Source organism: Chiroxiphia lanceolata, chromosome 6 (genome assembly GCF_009829145.1).
Source record: "Chiroxiphia lanceolata isolate bChiLan1 chromosome 6, bChiLan1.pri, whole genome shotgun sequence".
Lineage (NCBI taxonomy): Eukaryota > Metazoa > Chordata > Aves > Passeriformes > Pipridae > Chiroxiphia > Chiroxiphia lanceolata.
The window spans coordinates 62678980-62696288 of record NC_045642.1 but is presented as its reverse complement, the minus strand read 5'-3'; the positions used below and the strand labels follow the sequence as shown (position 1 = coordinate 62696288).

The window sequence follows — 17309 nt, the reverse complement described above, 5'->3', positions numbered from 1 at the left end:
GCTGGGAGCTAAAGCAGAGTGCTGGGAGCTAAAGCAGGGTGCTGGGAGCTAAAGCAGGGTGCTGGGAGCTGGAGCAGGGTGCTGGGAGCTGGAGCAGGGTGCTGGGAGCTGGAGCACTGCACAGGGCAGGGTGCTGGGAGCTGGAGCAGGGTGCTGAGCAGGGTGCTGGGAGTTAAAGCACTGCGCTGAATCAGGGCGCTTGGGAGTGCTGGGAACTGGAGCACTGCACCGGGAGCCGGGAAGATGCCGGGCAGGGCGCCGCGCAGGGCGGGGGGTCCCGGGGCACTCACCGAGCTTCTCGACGAGGCGCAGCATGACGCCGCCGATGTGGATCTCGCCGGTGACCCGCAGGGTGACGTCGCGGCCCAGGTCGGTGACATGGACGCTGAGCTCCCACGTCCCGTCGGCGTAGCAGCCGTCCGGCATGCGGATCCCGTCCAGCGCCATGGCCCCGGCCTCCTGCGCCGCCGGCCGCGCCCGGCACGGAGCGGGAGCGGGATCAGGGATCGGCGATCGGGATCGGCCCGGCAATGCCCGCTCCGCGCCCCGGGGCAGGGCTGGGGGCGCGGTGGGGCGGGATCGGGACGGGGGTGCCGCTCTCCCGCCGCCCCCACCGCTGCCTGCGGGGCCGCCGCGGGAGGAGCAGGGCGGGCGGAGCGGCGGGAGGAGGAGGGAGCGAGGGGAGGGAGGAGGAGGAGGAGGAGGGGGATAATAATTAAAGGAAAAACGCGTCCCGCGCTGCCGGGCCCCTTGGCCTTTTATGGAAGCGAAGGACGGAGCAAGCGGGGGCCGCTCCAACATCCGGGAATCGCCGGGGGGCGGCCCGGCTGGGGTCATCCCGGCCCGGCTCTGCCCGGCCCGGTTGGGCTCGGCTCTACTCGGCTCAGCTCATCCCGGCCCGGCCCGGCTCGGCTTTACTCGGCCCGGCTTACCCAGCGCGGCTCTGCCCGACCCGACTCTGCCCGACTCGGCTCATCCCGGCCCGGTTCAGCCCGGCTCGGCACAGCCCGGCTCGGCACAGCCTAGCTTGGCTTGCCTTGGCTCAGCCCGGCTGGGCTCGTCCCGGCACGACTCATCCCAGCTCGGTTCTGCCGGGCTCATCCTGGCCCAGCAAGCACGGCTTTGTCCAGCCTAGCTCGGCTCAGCTCGTCCCAGCTGGGCTCATCCTGGCTTAACTTGTCCTGGCTCAGCTCACGGCCAGTGATCCCAGAGCAGGCAGAGTGGGGAACTTGGGAGCCAGCCAGGAGAGCATCCATTAGGGCTGCTGGAACCTTGGTGTCCCAAACACACATGGCAGCCCTGCCCACTCTGCACCCTTCAGGGTGTTTTTTAACACTGGCCCCAAATTCATAGGCAAAATCCTTCCCGTTCAGCAAAGCCCTACCTTGGCATAGTAGTCCATGTCCGCGCCCAGGCCGGGCAATGGGCTGGCTCCCTCCATCCTCATCATCTGTGAATCTGGGAAATGGGAACTGTCTTTAAATAAAAGAGTCTGAAGCGGCACAAATGGAGGAAAAAAAAAAATATTATCCGCTTCCTGTAGCTCTCCACCCAGTGATACACACATCCCGCCAGGCAACCGGGCTTCCTGAAAAACCGACGCGCGGAAGGGGCTGCGGTTTGAGGTGGATGTGTCCCGCACTCTGCCAGGCGATGGGAATTCACATCCCGGCAAAGCCGTACCCTCCCCGGCAGCTTCGGGGATGGCTCTGCCAGCCCGAAGCTCCACGAGCACCATTCCCACATCCCATGTCCCGAATGGCAGTGGGAGCTTTAGGACCGTAGTATCGTGGAATGGTTGGGGTTGGAAGGGACCTGGAAGACCATCCAATTCCAAGCCCCTGCCATGGGCAGGAACACCTTTCACCAGACCAGGTTGCTTTGGTGCCATGGAGGCAACAAACCCCCTCAATGGATAAAGTTTTCCCACTTTTCACTTCGCTGTTATAGTGGAGATATTTATAAAGGGACGTTTCTCTCCTTTATCATATGCACTAACAAAACCTTTCCTGAGCTTGCTCCAGGCAGACTAAAACAGGTTTTGTCCAAGGATTTGGGTTAACGAGGCTGATGCTGCCAGAAGGAGATTGGGTGACTGCTGCCCTGAACAGCGGGAGGACGGACCTCCCCCCTCAAATCCTCCTGGGGCCTCAATCCCTGTCAGCATAACCCCCATTCCATCCCCCCGAACTTGGGAGCTGGAGTGTAACTTAGAGGGTGACTTTGGAGCGCAGGGGAAAGCCGGTCTGCGACAACAAAGCTTTCCCAGATGGTATCTCCGTGTTCCTCCAGCGTCAAACAATAGGGCAATAAATAGAAAGGGTTACTCTCAGCCCGGCGTGTTGGACGAGGTTCCCAGCTGATGCAATTGGATACGGCTCCGCGGAGCGAGTAACCTTTTAGTACAGCTGATTGCAGCCGTGAGCGGAGGCTGCCGGTTCCTTCTGCCCTTAAACCCGCTCGTTTCTCTTTTTCTCTTTCCCCGAGGACGGGGAAGCCGCTTCCCCTGCCCTTTCCATCCCCGGGGGCTCCTTCCCTCGGCCGGTGGGTGTGTGGAGGGAGAGGCACCGTGATCTCCAGCGCCCGGCCGAGAGGCAAAGCAAGGTCAAAAATGTACCGGCGAGGCTCTTGCGTCAGAGGCAGCCAAGCATCCCCAGGGCTCTTCCCACTGTTTGCAGCGAGTCCTCGCTCCGCACGGGCAGCAATAGCCAAATAAGGTGCCGAAACGCGCGGCCGCTTCCATCGGGACAGGGATGATACCTACCAGACCTGCCCGCAGCGCTGCTTCCAGCCCGCAGGTCCTTCTGCCCCTGCTTGGTGGAAACCAGGATACTTTTCCCATGAAGTGACTTAATGGGCATCCTCAGGAAATCAGCGGTGAAGCTGAGAGGCTACTTCCCTGTCGTGGGTTTATTCAATTAGTTTTGGTCCCCCCCACCATTTTTTTTTTTTTTGACCTTTATTTTGGTTTCTAAACTCTTATGGGCAGTTGTTGAAAGCAGCTGCTGTTCCTGCTGGTGTTCCTGCTTGGCTGCTCCAGGGCTGCGGGCAAGCCGGTCGGACTGGCTCTTCCCAGGGTGACCAGCCATGGAACTCTGCCCCGTGCCTTCACTGGGTGGTTGGAGCTGGAAAAGCAGCAGGGCTGAGCTCCCAGCTCTCCAGAAGTAAAGAAATTCCCCAAAATCTCCATGTAAACAAAAGCTCTGTTTCCTCAAATTGTCCGAGCTCAGTGTGCTCTGACCTGGTGTGGGCAGCCCCTCCTTGGCCCCTGTCACCCTTCCACTTCACCTGGGCCTTGAAATTCCCTGTCTGCAGTTCTTCCTTAACGATGGTGTTTCAGAAGAAAAGCCCAAAAAGGAGGAATGCAGTTGCTTGTTATTCCCTCCAGCACATTACGTGCCACCAACACCTCTGAATCCACTGCCACTGGTACCGCTCCTCCTCACAGGGGGTTTGCAAGATCCTTCCTTCACAAAATCATGGAATTACAGAATGGTTTAGGTTGGAAGGGACCTTAAAGACCATCTCATTCCAACCCCTCTGTCTCCTCATCCCCTTCCACCTCTAAGCGTCTGTTGGACGTAGCCAAGGTTCCCTTTTCACAAATGACCATTTCCCAGCAGAGACAAGGTCACACTTCTGACAAAGGAAACATGCTGGGTAACTCTGCTTCCTTGTTTATTCCTGGCCACATTCGTTCTTCCCTGATTTTGTCATTTTGGAAACATCCACGTGACGTGGCCCTTTTCTTTTTCTGAATGTATGTGCAGAGCAGTGACGCCGTCACAGCTGCATGTTGTACATGTGCCATCACCTGGGCCATGCATGGAATTAATCCAGTATCCCTGTAATGAAAGGATGAATGAGATTTGTGATGAGGATCTTGAGGAGGCACTTGAGATGGGCAGGTTTGGTCTGTCTAGATTGTGATTGTGACCAAGTTGCTCCAAGCCCTGTCCAACCTGGCCTGGAACATTTCCAGGGATCCAGGGGCAGCCACATCTGTTCTGGGCAACCTGTGCCAGGGCCTCACCACCCTCACAGGGAAGTGATATCTTCCCAATATCCCACCTAACCCTGCCCTTTGTCAGTGGGAAGCCATTCCCTCTTGTCCTGTCACTCCATGCCCTTGTCCAAATTCCCTCTCATCTGATGGCCAAGGACACGTGGGATGAAGCCAGAGATCAAGATTTGAGACTCACAACCATCCAGCCTGGTCCTTCATGCCCAAAGGTTACAGAAGCATAGATTACAATCACAGAACGGTTTGGGTTGGAAGGGACCTTAAGGACTGTCTCATTCCAACCCCCTGCCATGGGCAGGGACACCTTCCACTATCCCAGGTTGCTCCAACCTGGCCTTGAACACTTCCAGGGATGGGGCAGTCACAACTTTTCCTGGCAGCCTCTGGAATAAATCCTAGCCTGCAAGAGATATTTACACTCAGGTACCAGACACAAAGCCAGAGCAAGGAACCTCCTCCCTGGGTAAGTCAAGCCAAGGTTTCGTTGCCCTACAGCCACAAAATCTCGCCTCATTTCCATGCCGCAGGTTCCTGCCATCACCCGCGGTGCACCAGAGCCTGCCAGGCTTGTGCTGCAGGACAAACCCTGCTGCAGGGCCCTTCTCTATCCCCTCTTCACCTTCTTTCCAGGAATTAGGCTCAGTTAAGTTCTCAAAGCCTCAGGCTGGGAGTTTTTTTCCTCAGCAATCAGCTCTTCATGACACACCGCTCCCGGCTCGGTCTGTGTCAGCCCTTAGTTTCCTGTTGACATTAATCCCTGCGCCGTCGTTTATCTTTTATCCTTTTTCTATGTCCTTCTGATGTTTCCAGCTGCCAGGACTGACCTCCTTCTGATGTTCCCAGCTGCCAGAAGTGACCTCCACCGAGTGTGACTCTTGCCTTGGCCCACAAAGAAAGCAACGTGCCTCAAATCATTCTCTGGTCCGTTGTCCCCATGGTCAGAAGGGTCCTTGCACTTGGTGTCCTTCTGAAAGGGCTGGTGGGTCCTGGAGCATCCTAAAACATCTGTTTTAGCCAGAGGGAGTTGTTAGCTGGACACCTGAATCCACGTGATGGAGAATTTGGATAAATCCCAGGTAAATTCTCCTAAAAGCCGATTGATCCCCAGGGCTGCAAAATATCCTTCCAGCTCCCTGCTTGGTGCCCGAGTGTCTCCCAGCTGGCATTCCTAGGACCCCTTTCCATTACTGGTCTTCCTCTGTGGCACCTGTGCCCAAGGGATGGGTTTGGTACTACTCACCTTGGACTCTTACTGTCACCTCATGACTTCCAGCAGTAACTGCTGCATAGGGATGCAAGAACGTGTCCCACTCAGCTGCTGCCCTCCCCATCCATCTTTCAAACACCTCCAGAACCCCCAGGGATGTTGGACCATTGCCTCCATCCATCCCAAAGGTTCAAACATCTCCCACATCCCCTCTTCTCCCATATTATACAACATATTAAACCACTTTCTATTGTCCATTAGATTTTTTTTTTGAGCCTTTGCATCTCCCGTTCTGGCTTTTTTCCACCTCCAGAAGGCCTCCTATTCATTTGCCTCTACAAATACAAAGTCCAGGCTGGAAGGCTGGATTTCTCCCATGGAGCTGGGGCTCAAAGAAAACCCAAATGTCACGCAACACTCAATCAGCATCCCCGGGGTTGGTAACTCTGGGGTGTCAGAGGAAACACCCAGTGTCATTTATCCACTGTTAGTCAGCAACACCAAAAATCCCAAATAATTCATCTGAGGGATCTGACATTCATCTGCAGAGCTGGCCAGACAGTGGAAAATGTCTATTTGGGAATGATTTACTGGGAAGCAGTGGGAGGGGGAAAAAAATCCCCAAATTACACCATCAATTATTCACAGCTTCTATTCAGGCCCTTTTGAGGCAGTCACTTGATGGAAAGTGGAGCTGTGGGAATGCACCCTGTGCTGGCACCCAGCACCCTGCAGATCTCCCAGGTCAGGAAGGAGGGGAGGAAAACTGCCCCTGGCACCCTGTGGGGCCCTGTCCTGTGTGATTCCAGAGTGGCAGCCCCACAGCCGGCACCACCAAGTGCTGCAGCACCAACCCCCCACCCCACCCCAGCCCTGGCACCGACACATCCCGTTATCTCTCCAGCCCTGGCTCTCCCATCCCCAACGGTCCGGGGAAACTGGCTCCCAGCCAGGTTTTCCCTCTATCAGGGCGAGGCAAAGCTCATCAGTCAGGCTTTGTTGGGGAACCCGAGGGGCATCCCTGAGATGTGCTGGGCCACACCCACCCCCAGGGACGTGCTCGGGAGTTTGCTCTGGAGCACGGTGCACTTCCCCAAACTGTGGAATGGAGAAGCAAATCCAGCCCTGGGGACGGGCTGTCCAGTGCTGCTCAGAGCACATGAGGATGGGGAAGGACTGGGATGATTTTCCCACTGTGAAATCCCCAGAAACACCAGGCTGGGCCACCCATCCCCTCTGGATGGTACTGGGATGCTCCATGCTGGCCTGCACCACCAACCCTGGTGCCAGGATCCTGTCCCCACCCCACAGCCCCTAAAAACACTCTTAAGTGGGCTTATTCTTCATCCCCATGACCAGGGATACAACAACAGCAGCTCAGGGGGGGAGATGGGGAAACCCAGATGTGGAGAGCAGTTGGAACACACTCATTGACCAATTATCCCCCAAAACCTCACACCTCCCCTTCATGTGGCATCCTGAGAAGGAGCCACACAGCCCTGGGCTCCCCAGGGAGGGTGTCCACTGCCCCCAAGCCCAGTCAGAAGGAAGGAGAGTCTGCAGCAGAAACACCACCACTTCATTCCCACTGTCAGGTCCCAGAAGCATCCAAAACCTCGGGAATCAGGGACTCCGAGCAAGCCACGCTGCTGGTGCAGGGAGTTCTCCAAGGCTGCACAGCCCCAACGGCCAAACAAGTAGAGCAGCAGCCCCATAAATCACACCTGTCCTATAAATCACACCCTCCTGATAAATCCCACCCCTGCTGCGGAAAACTGAGGAGGAGGAGGAGGAGGAGGAGGGAGAGGAGGGCACTGAGGACGTTTGGCTGGCTTTGACTGCCTTTGCTCATGTGCTGGCGGAGAACAAAAAGCACAGAAGGAGGGTTTTTATTGATTCCCACGTCAGAGCTCTGCGAGAGCTGGGTGATAACCGAGCACCTGAGCAAAGCTCTGACGCCACAGGGACACTATGGGGTGTCTGGGGACACAGCCCTGGTGGAAAAGGACACTTTCACCCTGCGTGAGTCCCCCAAATTTCCCCCACACCCCAAGTCACACGTTCAGGGGGAGTGACTCAGCATCGTCCCCTACAACCACTTCTCTTGGGTGTCCATGGGGCTGCCCAGACTGCTCTTGTGTCTTGTTTTTAACCAAACCCAAATATATCTGCCCATGCAAGGGGGTTGGAACTAGGTGGTTTTAAGGTCCCTTCCAACCCAAACCATTCTAGGAATTTGGGACTTTATATCCTGGCACCTCTTGCTGGGTTCGGGGTGTGTGCGAGCAGCCTCCCTGGGCACTGATTACCCACAGTCCCTGATCATATCCCGGTACAAATGGCTGCAGCCAAGGAAACTACAACAATTCTCTCCCTATTTTACAGATGGAGGAGCTGAGGCCGGACACACAGCAGTGACTAGAACCACTGAGGACGCAGCTCCCTGCTGGAGCCGGGATCAGGATGCACGGGTCGGCTGGTTTGGTTTGCTTTGTGGGAAAGCACAACAGCCCCTGTGTGCAGGACTGGTTAAAAAATAACCCCAAATTGCTTCCTTTTGCAGGGAAATTAACACTGGGAGGCTGCAGGGAAGCAGGAGGGTTAGTGCCCTAATGGACACCGGGCTCAGATTTCCCGGTCACATCCGTGTCTCTCCGTGCGGATCGCCTCAGCTCAGCGCCAGGCTGAATAAAGGGATTTGGGGAACATCAACCAGAAAATCAATTTCTGATATTGCAGTATCCCAGGGGTTGAAAATACCTTTTATTTGCCTCTCAGACAGCCGAGTTCCCCCGTGTAGCTGCGGCCCCTGAGCAGGTTCAGGAGCCCGTTGTGCCGGGGGAAGCCGGAGACGGATGATGCCCAGACAGCTGGATGGTTTTGTGCTTTTCCAGCTTCAGTCCTCACCGGAAAGGTTGGATGCAGGCGGGGTGGTAATGCAGTTAGTGCTGGAAAAATAGAGACAGAGCAGGTCGGGGTGGTTTAATAAGGTCCATGTTATTGAATCAGCCTGGTGGGATGAATTTTGTCTCCGAGCAGAGCTGGGGGAGCCACTGGCAGCTCCTGTAGGAAGGAGAAGTGGGCTCTCAGCCAGCCAGGAATGGGCAACCATGTTGGGAATGCCCCAAACCCCACTGAAGCTTGAAATTGAGGTGACTTTTGAGACCCTGGAAGACACACAGTGACTGCAGCTGAACTTGCTGTGGTGCTCTGACAGTTACTGCTGCAGCCCCACATCCCCTGCAAAATAGGGACACTGGGAACCCCCACTCCAAGTTCATCAGCAGATCCTGGTGAGACAGGAGGGGCACAGATGAGGAAAGGTTGAAAGAATTCAGGTTCTTCACCCTGGAGAAGGAAAGAATGATGATAAACCCTCTTTTACCTACCTGAAGATGTTATCTAGAGAGGGAGGGATGGAAGAGGGAGAAAATGTGCTGTTCCCCCTTTCCACAGGGGATGGGCAAAAAGCAATGGACAAATCACTTGGAAAAAAACTCAGATTATCACATTGGGGAGACTGTTTAGATATAAGAGAGTGAAAGAGGGAGGTGAATCACCATCCTTAGCGGGTTTTAAAGCTGAGCCAGGAAACAGGTGTCCTGGGTGGTCTGTGTGCCCACACTGTGCCAGCAGGGCTCTCACACCTTCTCTGGCCAATAAAGGCTTTGGACAGCTCATTGCTTAAACTGGAGGATGCTGGAGCTGCTGCCTGATCTAAAGAGCAACAGCTTCATTCCAGCTTCTTGTGGCATCCCCACCCATGACAAGAGGGTTGGAACAAGATGATCTTCCAAACTGTTCTGTGATCCCATGTTCTCTCTCAAGGTGGGTCTGAAGTTACTGCCATGCACGGACTTGCTCCAGTCTCCATTTGCAGGTAAATGTCCATGCTCACTGCGTGCTGAATCCAGCACTGAGGATGCCCCAAACTCCACCACATGTTGGGATGATGGTCATCCACTTGTGTCCTCACAGCTGCAGGTGGCTGAGACCTCAGGACAGAGAGGAATCATTGCTAGACCAACAAAAATATCAGTGACAATCCCCAGCTGGGAGCAGACCAGGACCTTTCATCCCTGCTGCCAGTTAGTGCCATAGGAAGCTGGTCTGGAATTGTTTCTGAGGTGTAGCAGGATGATATTGATGGAATCAGCAATGATCAGGCACATCTCGGACCTGCTGCTCTCTGGGGAACAGAGAGGACAAGCTAAAGTTGTGTGTGGCAGGTTTTCATCTCTGGTGCTGCAGGCACAGCACAGACTCTCGGTGTGAAGAGTCAAACTCAGTCACCAAGGCAAGAAGCTGCAGGAACCAGCTGGGGCTTGGAAAAGGGGGGTGGAAAAAAAAAAACCCAGCCAGAAAAGAAAACAACCTGCTGCCTCGAGAGCTGCCTGTCAGTGATGGTTGTTTGAACATGGCAGAGTATCAGAGAGCTGGGGAGCTGGATGTGTGCACGGGAGGACGGTAGACGGAGGTGGTTGCCAGTATTTTCTGGCACTGTTGGGGTGGAAATATCCTTCAACTCCTTAGATAGCAAGCCGGAGATTACGGAGCGAAGGAATGTGCTGCGAGACGCTGCTGCACACAGCCGTGGGAGGGTGGGAGGAGAAGCCAAGGCCCATGGCAGCATGATAGGAAACATCCTGGAGATGCACAGGGAAGAGGAGAAAATCAGGTCAACGCTCTGAAGTGGCTTAACAGGCCCCCGGGAAGCTCCTGGGGAGGAGATGGGAAGGGGGGAGCTGTATGGGGTGAGAGGAGGTCACCATGGCAGAGAGATCATAGCATCACAGGATGGTTTGGGTTGGAAGTGACATTTAAAGCTCATCTCATTCCACCCCTCTGCAGGGACACCTTCCACTAGCCCAGGTTGCTCCAAGCCCCATCCAACCTGGCCTTGGACACTTCCAGGGATGGGGCAGCCACAGCTTCTCTGGGCAACCTGTGCCAGGGCCTCACCACACAGTCAGGAATTTCTTCCCAATATCCCATCTAACCCTGCTCTCTGCAGTGGGAAACCAGCACCCCTTGTCAGGATGGGGGTGGTTGGTTATTCCCCATGATGGATGCCATGGTTTCAGCTGGGGCTGCTGCTCCATGGGCAGTACGGACACAGGGAGAGCCCTGGGAACCAGGAGCCAAAGCAACGAGTGGGAGGTTCAGTTCTGCCTTCTCAGGGGCAGATGGGGGGCACTGGGCAGGTTTGGGATCCCAACCCAGCCCTCTGCTGCTCTGCCATCTTGGCCTGTCAAGTGATGAACAGGGTCAGGGCATTTATCACCTTGTTTGGCTCCTCAAAACTCTCTACACCAAGCACCAGCAACTGTTGGCACCTTGTCCACTTCTCCATCCAACAGCCAAAATCCTGACACATCCAGATGTTTTTTTTTCAACCATAAGGTTGTGCTGCCAGGGTATTTTTTTTTTTTTCAAGCCTCCAGTCCCCTGTCCTTCCCTGCAGGGCTGTGGAGTGGCCAGGATTCGCTTCCAGCTCTCCATTGTGTTTTGGGCACTGGAGATGCTGCCAGCTGAGCAAGGATGGGTTATTCCAACCTTTATCCCTTGCAGGGATTCACCTCTGCCTCCTCCTCCTCCCTTTCCCCATTGATGACACTGGATTTTATGACACTGGATGACGACAGAGCCAGGCCAGGAAAGAACAGCAATAATAGCACTGGAAGGAATAAGGAAAAAAAATCCACAGTAAAAACCTCAAAGTTCCATCAAATCACATGGAAATTTGGCACCAGTTTGCAGGAGTCACTCCTGGATCTCCAAGGAGAGGTTACCATGTGAAGGGCTGGGTATAAATGACCTGTCCTTCCTGGAAGAGACCCCAGTGGAAAGATGGGACCTGCTGTCTAACAGAATAAACCCAAGTCCTGGGAGCAGCACTGGGATCTCAGGTGGCTTTGACAGGTGGCACCACAATTGCCACCTTCTGTCCCCAAACAGCTTGTGGTCACAGCAAGTGACTTCCCAGGTGGCACAGGGAAGAGCAGCTCCCACGCTTTGAGAAGGGGCAGGGAGAACGAGAATTCAGTTTTCTGTTCCCTGGGAGAGGTGCCAGGATCAGGCAGGGACACCCTGCAGTGTCCTTACATGTCCTTCTGCCGTCACCCCAACACCCAGGGATGCACTGCTGGAGAACCACTCAGCTGGAATAGCTTTCTCTGGAAAATTCCCAGCGTGGAGAAGCCCCGAGTTAACTTTCCAGGCAAGGCTGTAGGAAATGAGAAGTGCTACAAAGGCTGGCACATTCCTGCTCTCCTGCATCCCACAAGATCAAACAGATGGGGGTTGTCCTGTAAGGAAAAGCAACTTCAGGGGAAAAAAAAAAAATAGACATGTTCTTTGCAGGATAGCTGCTCCAGAGACCACGGGTGACATTTCCAGCAGGGCAAGGAATGCTACACAGTCATATCCCAGCTAATAGGAGGAAGATTTGGGCTCATTTCCAAGGACTTTGGCTTTGGGCCAGTCACTTAACTCTCAGCATCTCAGTTCCTGCAGCTGGAAAAGGCCAAACTGTTCTTCCCAGTCTCTGGCATCTCCTGGGCTGTCAGAACTTTGGGAAGTGAGGATGGGATGCTCATCTACAAGCGTGATGGACTCTGGTTTTCAGATACCCACTCCCGTGCTTGCAGGTGCAAGGCCAGGTTCAGGAAGCATCACTGGAATGATTTATAGCCTGCTTAGAAAATCTGGCATCAGTGGTGAAGGTCTGGGGGTCAACAGAAGGCAAAGTCTTAAAAGAAATCCAGCAGGGACATGTTGGTCTGTCTGTCTCTCCAAGATCCTTTCCAAGCAGCATCTCCTGACCTTAACTTCCAGCATTTCTTAAAATAAACAGATAAAAGGCCAAGTTCACCTAATCACACAATCACAGAATATCCTGAGCTGGAAGGGACCCACAAGGATCACTGAGTCCAACTCCTGGCCCTGCACAGGATCCAGCAGGGAGATCTCATCAAAATTCCCTTGGGCATTTCCTCGACATCCCAGGCACAACAATCCACATGGGAAGGGCATTGGAGCGGGACTGCCCAGCTTCTGGAAAACCATTTCTGAGGCAGGAGAGCTCCCAAAAGACACCAAGCACCCAAAAACCAGGTAAGCATCTTTCCACTCCTCCCTTCCAGGACACCCGTCCTCTCCTCCCAGGAGCTGGGATGTTTTAGAGCTCGCGGAGACGACTCCCAGAGCTGCCTGCAAACTAGAAAACCTTCTGTCAGGAAGAAGTCACAAGGCATCCTAACCAGAAACATATTTGGGGAGTGAGTCAGTGGAGGGGGAAGCAAAAAAGAAAGTTGCACCCTTTAACTTGATGAAAAAAGCATATGGCAACAGCCAGTATTGTGAACAACATTCCCTGCTCCGGCAGCCGAGCCAGGGAGAAAATCATGACTCAACTGTTGCATTTCATCCAAATCTAAAGAAAAATCTCCTTCAGGAGGGGTATCTGCAAGGGAGAGTCAGCAAGAACTGATTTAGCTGGTTAATTAACTAAATTGTTTGGAGAGGATGAGATTTTGCAGCAGGTTTAAACCCCCTGATTTAAACACAGCTTTGGTGTGTGTTTAAAGCGTCACAAGTGAGCACTGCAAACGTATCTAACACATAAAATGTATTTATCCGTGCTCAGATGCACACACAGCTTCTCCTGATAGCACAGGATAAACTCAGGAGGAGCCTGATGCTTACACAGAACAGCTTGCAGCCAGAGCTCCCGCTTCCCCCAAAAGGCTGGGAATACGTCCCCATAAATCATAAACCCAGGGAGGCCAAGAATGCCATCAGGGTTATGAAGCAGGACTAGAAACTGGCAAAACATTTGCTGCAAAATCCACAGGACTCTGACTTTCCTTTGGGGACGCATTGCAGAGTGCAGGAATGACATTCCCAGGCATTCCCAGGCACTGGCACTTGCTGAGGCTGCTCAGAGTCAAAAGTCACTGCAGGAAAAGAGTGTCTGAAGCAGCAAATCCTCAACGTTTTCCCTCCCCCCTCCAAAGACTCTGGTTGCAGTAAAATTGTAACACTCGTGCAGCCCCAGGACTCGGGAAAGAAAGTGAATAATCCCTAGAAAGCAGCCTGGTGTTGGGTGGGGAGCTGACACATCAATCCCTCCTGACTTAAGCCATCCATCAGTGCCCGAGTTTAGGTGGCTCCGGGACAGGAAGCTCAACCCAGCTGCTCCTTAGAGGCTGCCCACAGAAAATGGGCTGGAGGTGGTGCACCAGGTAACCCCCAGGACTGGGACAGGCTCAGTCATGGAATTGTTTGGGTTGGAAAAGCCCCCTAAGATCATCGAGTCCAATTGTTCCCCCAGCACTGCCAAGGCCACCACTGACCCATGTCCCCGAGTGCCACATCCTCATGGCTTTTAAATCCCTCCAGGGATGGGGACTCCACCACTGCCCTGTGCAGCTGTGCCAGGGCTGGACAACCCTTTCCATGAAGAATTTTTTCCCAACATCCAACCCAAACCTTCCCTGGTGCAACTTGAGGCTGTTTCCTCTTGTCCTGTCACTTGTTACCTGGGAGAAGAGACCAGCAGCTCCCTGGAGACAGATGTGTGTGCTGTGGGCTCCCTGCTCCAGATCTGGGGGATCCCATCTAAGCAGACAGGAGATGAGCTGCCTTGTAGGACTGTCCCCAGATGAGTGTGGTCCCTGGAGGAACTGAATCCCACCAGGATAAGCCTTGTGATAGTGATATATTGGGTAAGTTCCTTAGCTCAGGTGTGCTCAGGGTGAGTAGGAAGGGATCACTCAATCCCAAAGAATAGTTGATAGGACAAAGGGTGATGGTTTTAAACTGCCAGAGGGCAGGGTTAGATGGGATATTGGGAAGGAATTCCTGTCTGGGAGGGTGGGGAGGCCCTGGCACAGGTTGCCCAGAGAAACTGTGGCTGCCCCTGGATTCCTGGAAGTGTCCAAGGCCAGGTTGGATGGGGCTTGGAGCAACCTGGCCCCTGCCCACGGTAGGGGACGGAATGAGATGAGCTTTAAGGTCCCTTCCAACCCAAACCATTCTGGGATTCTGTGAGTAAGAGGGTGCTGGGGCAGGACTGAGCCCCCGGTGGGAGGAAGGTCTGCACCTCTCATCCTGCTCTCTGCCATCTGCCGCGCGCCCACGGCTCCTGATGGGAACATCAAGCTCCGACATGTGTTGCACACGTGCTGGCTGATACACATCAGGCTGTTCCCCAGCGCTGCCAAGCTTTGCCTTGATTTAATCAGCGCCTCTCCTGCCTGGTTTGTCTCCCCCCCTCCTCCCCTCCACATGCAGATGTGGTCTATCCAACACGAAGGTGGATTCGTGACAGCGGAGCACACATCCATGGAAAGAACATTTCTACCCTCTTTTCTGCAGCCACCACAAAGCAGACTCACCTCCCTCCCTATCTCCTGCTGGTTTTTTAATACTCCAGTTTTATATGAAAATTAAAACTCCCCCCCCCCCACACACAATTGCATGCGAGGGTCAGTCTGGAAGGCATAAAGGAGAAATCCTGGAATTTGCCAAGAGACAGAACTGTCCCATCCCAACATCAGGCTTTGTAAACACAGAATATTCAACTGCTGTCTCAGTGTGAGCCCTCCCTGCAGAGCACACAAGGCTGCATCCCAGACCTTTAAGGATTCCTTTTCCAACAGGATCTCACCTCATCCAAAGCACAGAGATTAACCGAAGGAGCCTTTCAGAGCCCAGAAGTTGGGAAACTGTTTGGGAAAATACGGGTGGAATGCAGTGGTGGCATTGCTGGAACAGACTCCTGTAAAACAGAAGCTGGGAGATAAAATTATGGAATCTCAGAATGATTTTGGTTGGAAGGGACCTTAAAGCTCATCCCTGCCATGGGCAGGGACACCTTCACTATCCCAGGTTGCTCCAAGCCCCATCCAACCCGGCTTTGAACACTTCCAGGGATGGGGCAGCCACAGCTTCTCTGGGCAACCTGTGCCAGGGCCTCCCCACCCTCACAGCCAAGAATTTCTACCTAAAATCCAATCTATATCTCTCCTCTTTTAGTTTAAAACCGTCCCCCCTTGTCCTAAAACGTGGGGTTTGTTTTGGAAGTCGTCTGTCCCTCTTTGCAAATTGGTCTGAGAATTTCCATACTGAAAGTGCGTCTCGCAATGCTGAAAGTACGTGGAGTTATTTTTAAAACTTAACTACTTGTTACTTAAACGTAATTATGAATGTGAAAATTTCTGACAAATCCTGCAGTAATAAAACGTCCACATCCAGCGGGACACTGGCATTTTCCGACTGAAAAGATGGATGCTCCCCATTCGGCCCTTCAGCTCAACACAAACGGGAGCGGGATGGAAAGGTGGGAAGATAAAACATCTGTGCATGTTTTGGCTCTTCTCATCTTTCAGAGGTTTTTGCAATTTTGCATTTCCAACAGGAAACCCCTGCCCTGGGAGCCGGCAGGGGGGCCTGTTCCTGCCCAGCTGGACTCACAAAGGGCAGGAACTGGGGCAGCCCCACGGCGAGGGGGGAGCCCCAATCTGTCCCTGAGGGCTGGCTGGTTTCATGAGAGATTTAGTTTAGATATTGGGAAGGAATTCTTGGCTGTGAGGGTGGGGAGGCCCTGGCACAGGTTGCCCAGAGCAGCTGTGGCTGCCCCTGGATCCCTGGAAGTGTCCAAGGCCAGGCTGGATGGGGTTTGGAGCAACCTGGGCTAGTGGAAGGTGTCCCTGCCCATGGCAGGAGTTTGGAACTAGATGACTTTAAGGTCCCTTCCAACCCAAACCATTCTGGGATTCTCTGGTGGCAGCGCAAACTTGTCTTTAGATTTGGGTAGGTGTGAGAGACAGCAGTAGGTGCAGAGATCACAAATCCAAAGCCAGCAGAGCTGCTCTCCTTTCCCCCCTTCCCATGGCTCTGCTTTCCAACCAGTCTGGTCTTTGTGCAGGCAGAGCAACACGAACAGAAAACTAGAAGGGCACAGTGAGATGGTGAGACAGAGCTGCCCTTTAAGCACACAGCATGGGACCAGCCTGAGATGAGATACTGACTTTCTGGAGATATTGAAAGAGGCATAAAACCAGCAAGAACAACAAACTGGATGTGGGGCCCTTGGAGCTCGAGTGTCTGGTCAGGGCTGCAGCCTGCTGAGAAATTTGGACTTCACCTCTCCCATCTCAACCCCATGGGGGGTTGGAACTAAATGATCTTTAAGGTCCCTTCCAACCCAAGCCATTCTGTGGATTCTATGATTCTGTGTCCATGCCCACGATCAATGAGGCCCCAGGGAACGGGCAGAAATGGTATTTTATTTATGAAACAAAGAAAGAAGTTAATCCATGGCAGATGCTCTCAGAATTGTCGAATGAAAAACCCCTCTTTGGATAAATCATCAAGGATTTTCGAACCACAAGAGATGGCTCCTGGGACATCTCGTGTTTGCAGGGTGCCCACTGATTTCTCACTCCCAAGGGGAAAGGACTGGCCAAGGTTTGCTAGAGAGCTGCAGCTGGGGACAGAGGAGAAAAGGCTGAGGGTTGGAATTTGCTTTCCAATGGGACCAGAGAGCACTGACCTGTAGGGTGAACTGAAACTTCATAGCCAGGTATTTCTCTCCATGGATTAGGACTTTTCTTGGAAGAGGAGTCCATGTCAACACACTGTGAGCTGTGCTGGCAGTTTTAGTGCTTCAGCAACGGCAGGGAAACACAGAACATTGTGTTTCTATGGCCAAGTGTGGGTCAAATGGGCCCCCAGGGACGCAGGAGAAACACGAGGAGCAAGGAACGAGCCTTGGGAGAGCCCAGCCCAGCTCCACTGCCGGCTGACGTGCCAAAATTCACGGACAATGACAGAAAGTGCTTTGTCAGTCCCAGGGTTCAGCTGACGGCAGCAGCCAGAGACGACACAAACGCAGGGAGAGGGAACATGCAAACCCATCCTGGGAGCTGAGCACATCCAGATGGGATTTGCTGATGCTGAGCTTTCAGGAGAAGTCTGGGGGACCGCAACACTAGGATGTGCCCCTTAGGATTCAAGTGGGTGCTAAAATCCCCCTTGAAGTCTTGAGGATGCTCAGACAAGCACGAAGCA

General features: G+C 53.7%; 2 protein-coding genes across 5 annotated transcripts in view; both read right to left on the bottom strand.

Moving 5' to 3' along the window:
• The window catches only part of FERMT2 (fermitin family member 2), a 53094-nt gene extending 52623 nt beyond the window's left edge, over positions 1-471 (bottom strand). For 3 of the 4 annotated variants that reach the window (XM_032692063.1, XM_032692065.1, XM_032692066.1), the window contains exon 1: positions 291-459. In XM_032692063.1, the coding sequence (XP_032547954.1) occupies positions 291-447 (157 nt within the window). In that variant the 5' untranslated portion in view covers positions 448-459. Of the gene's footprint in view, positions 1-290 lie in introns of all 4 variants that reach the window. The other variant, XM_032692067.1, reaches the window with a different exon arrangement.
• The window catches only part of LOC116788859 (maestro heat-like repeat-containing protein family member 6), a 946858-nt gene that overhangs the window by 835089 nt on the left and 94460 nt on the right, over positions 1-17309 (bottom strand). The gene's annotated exons all lie outside the window — the stretch shown is intronic.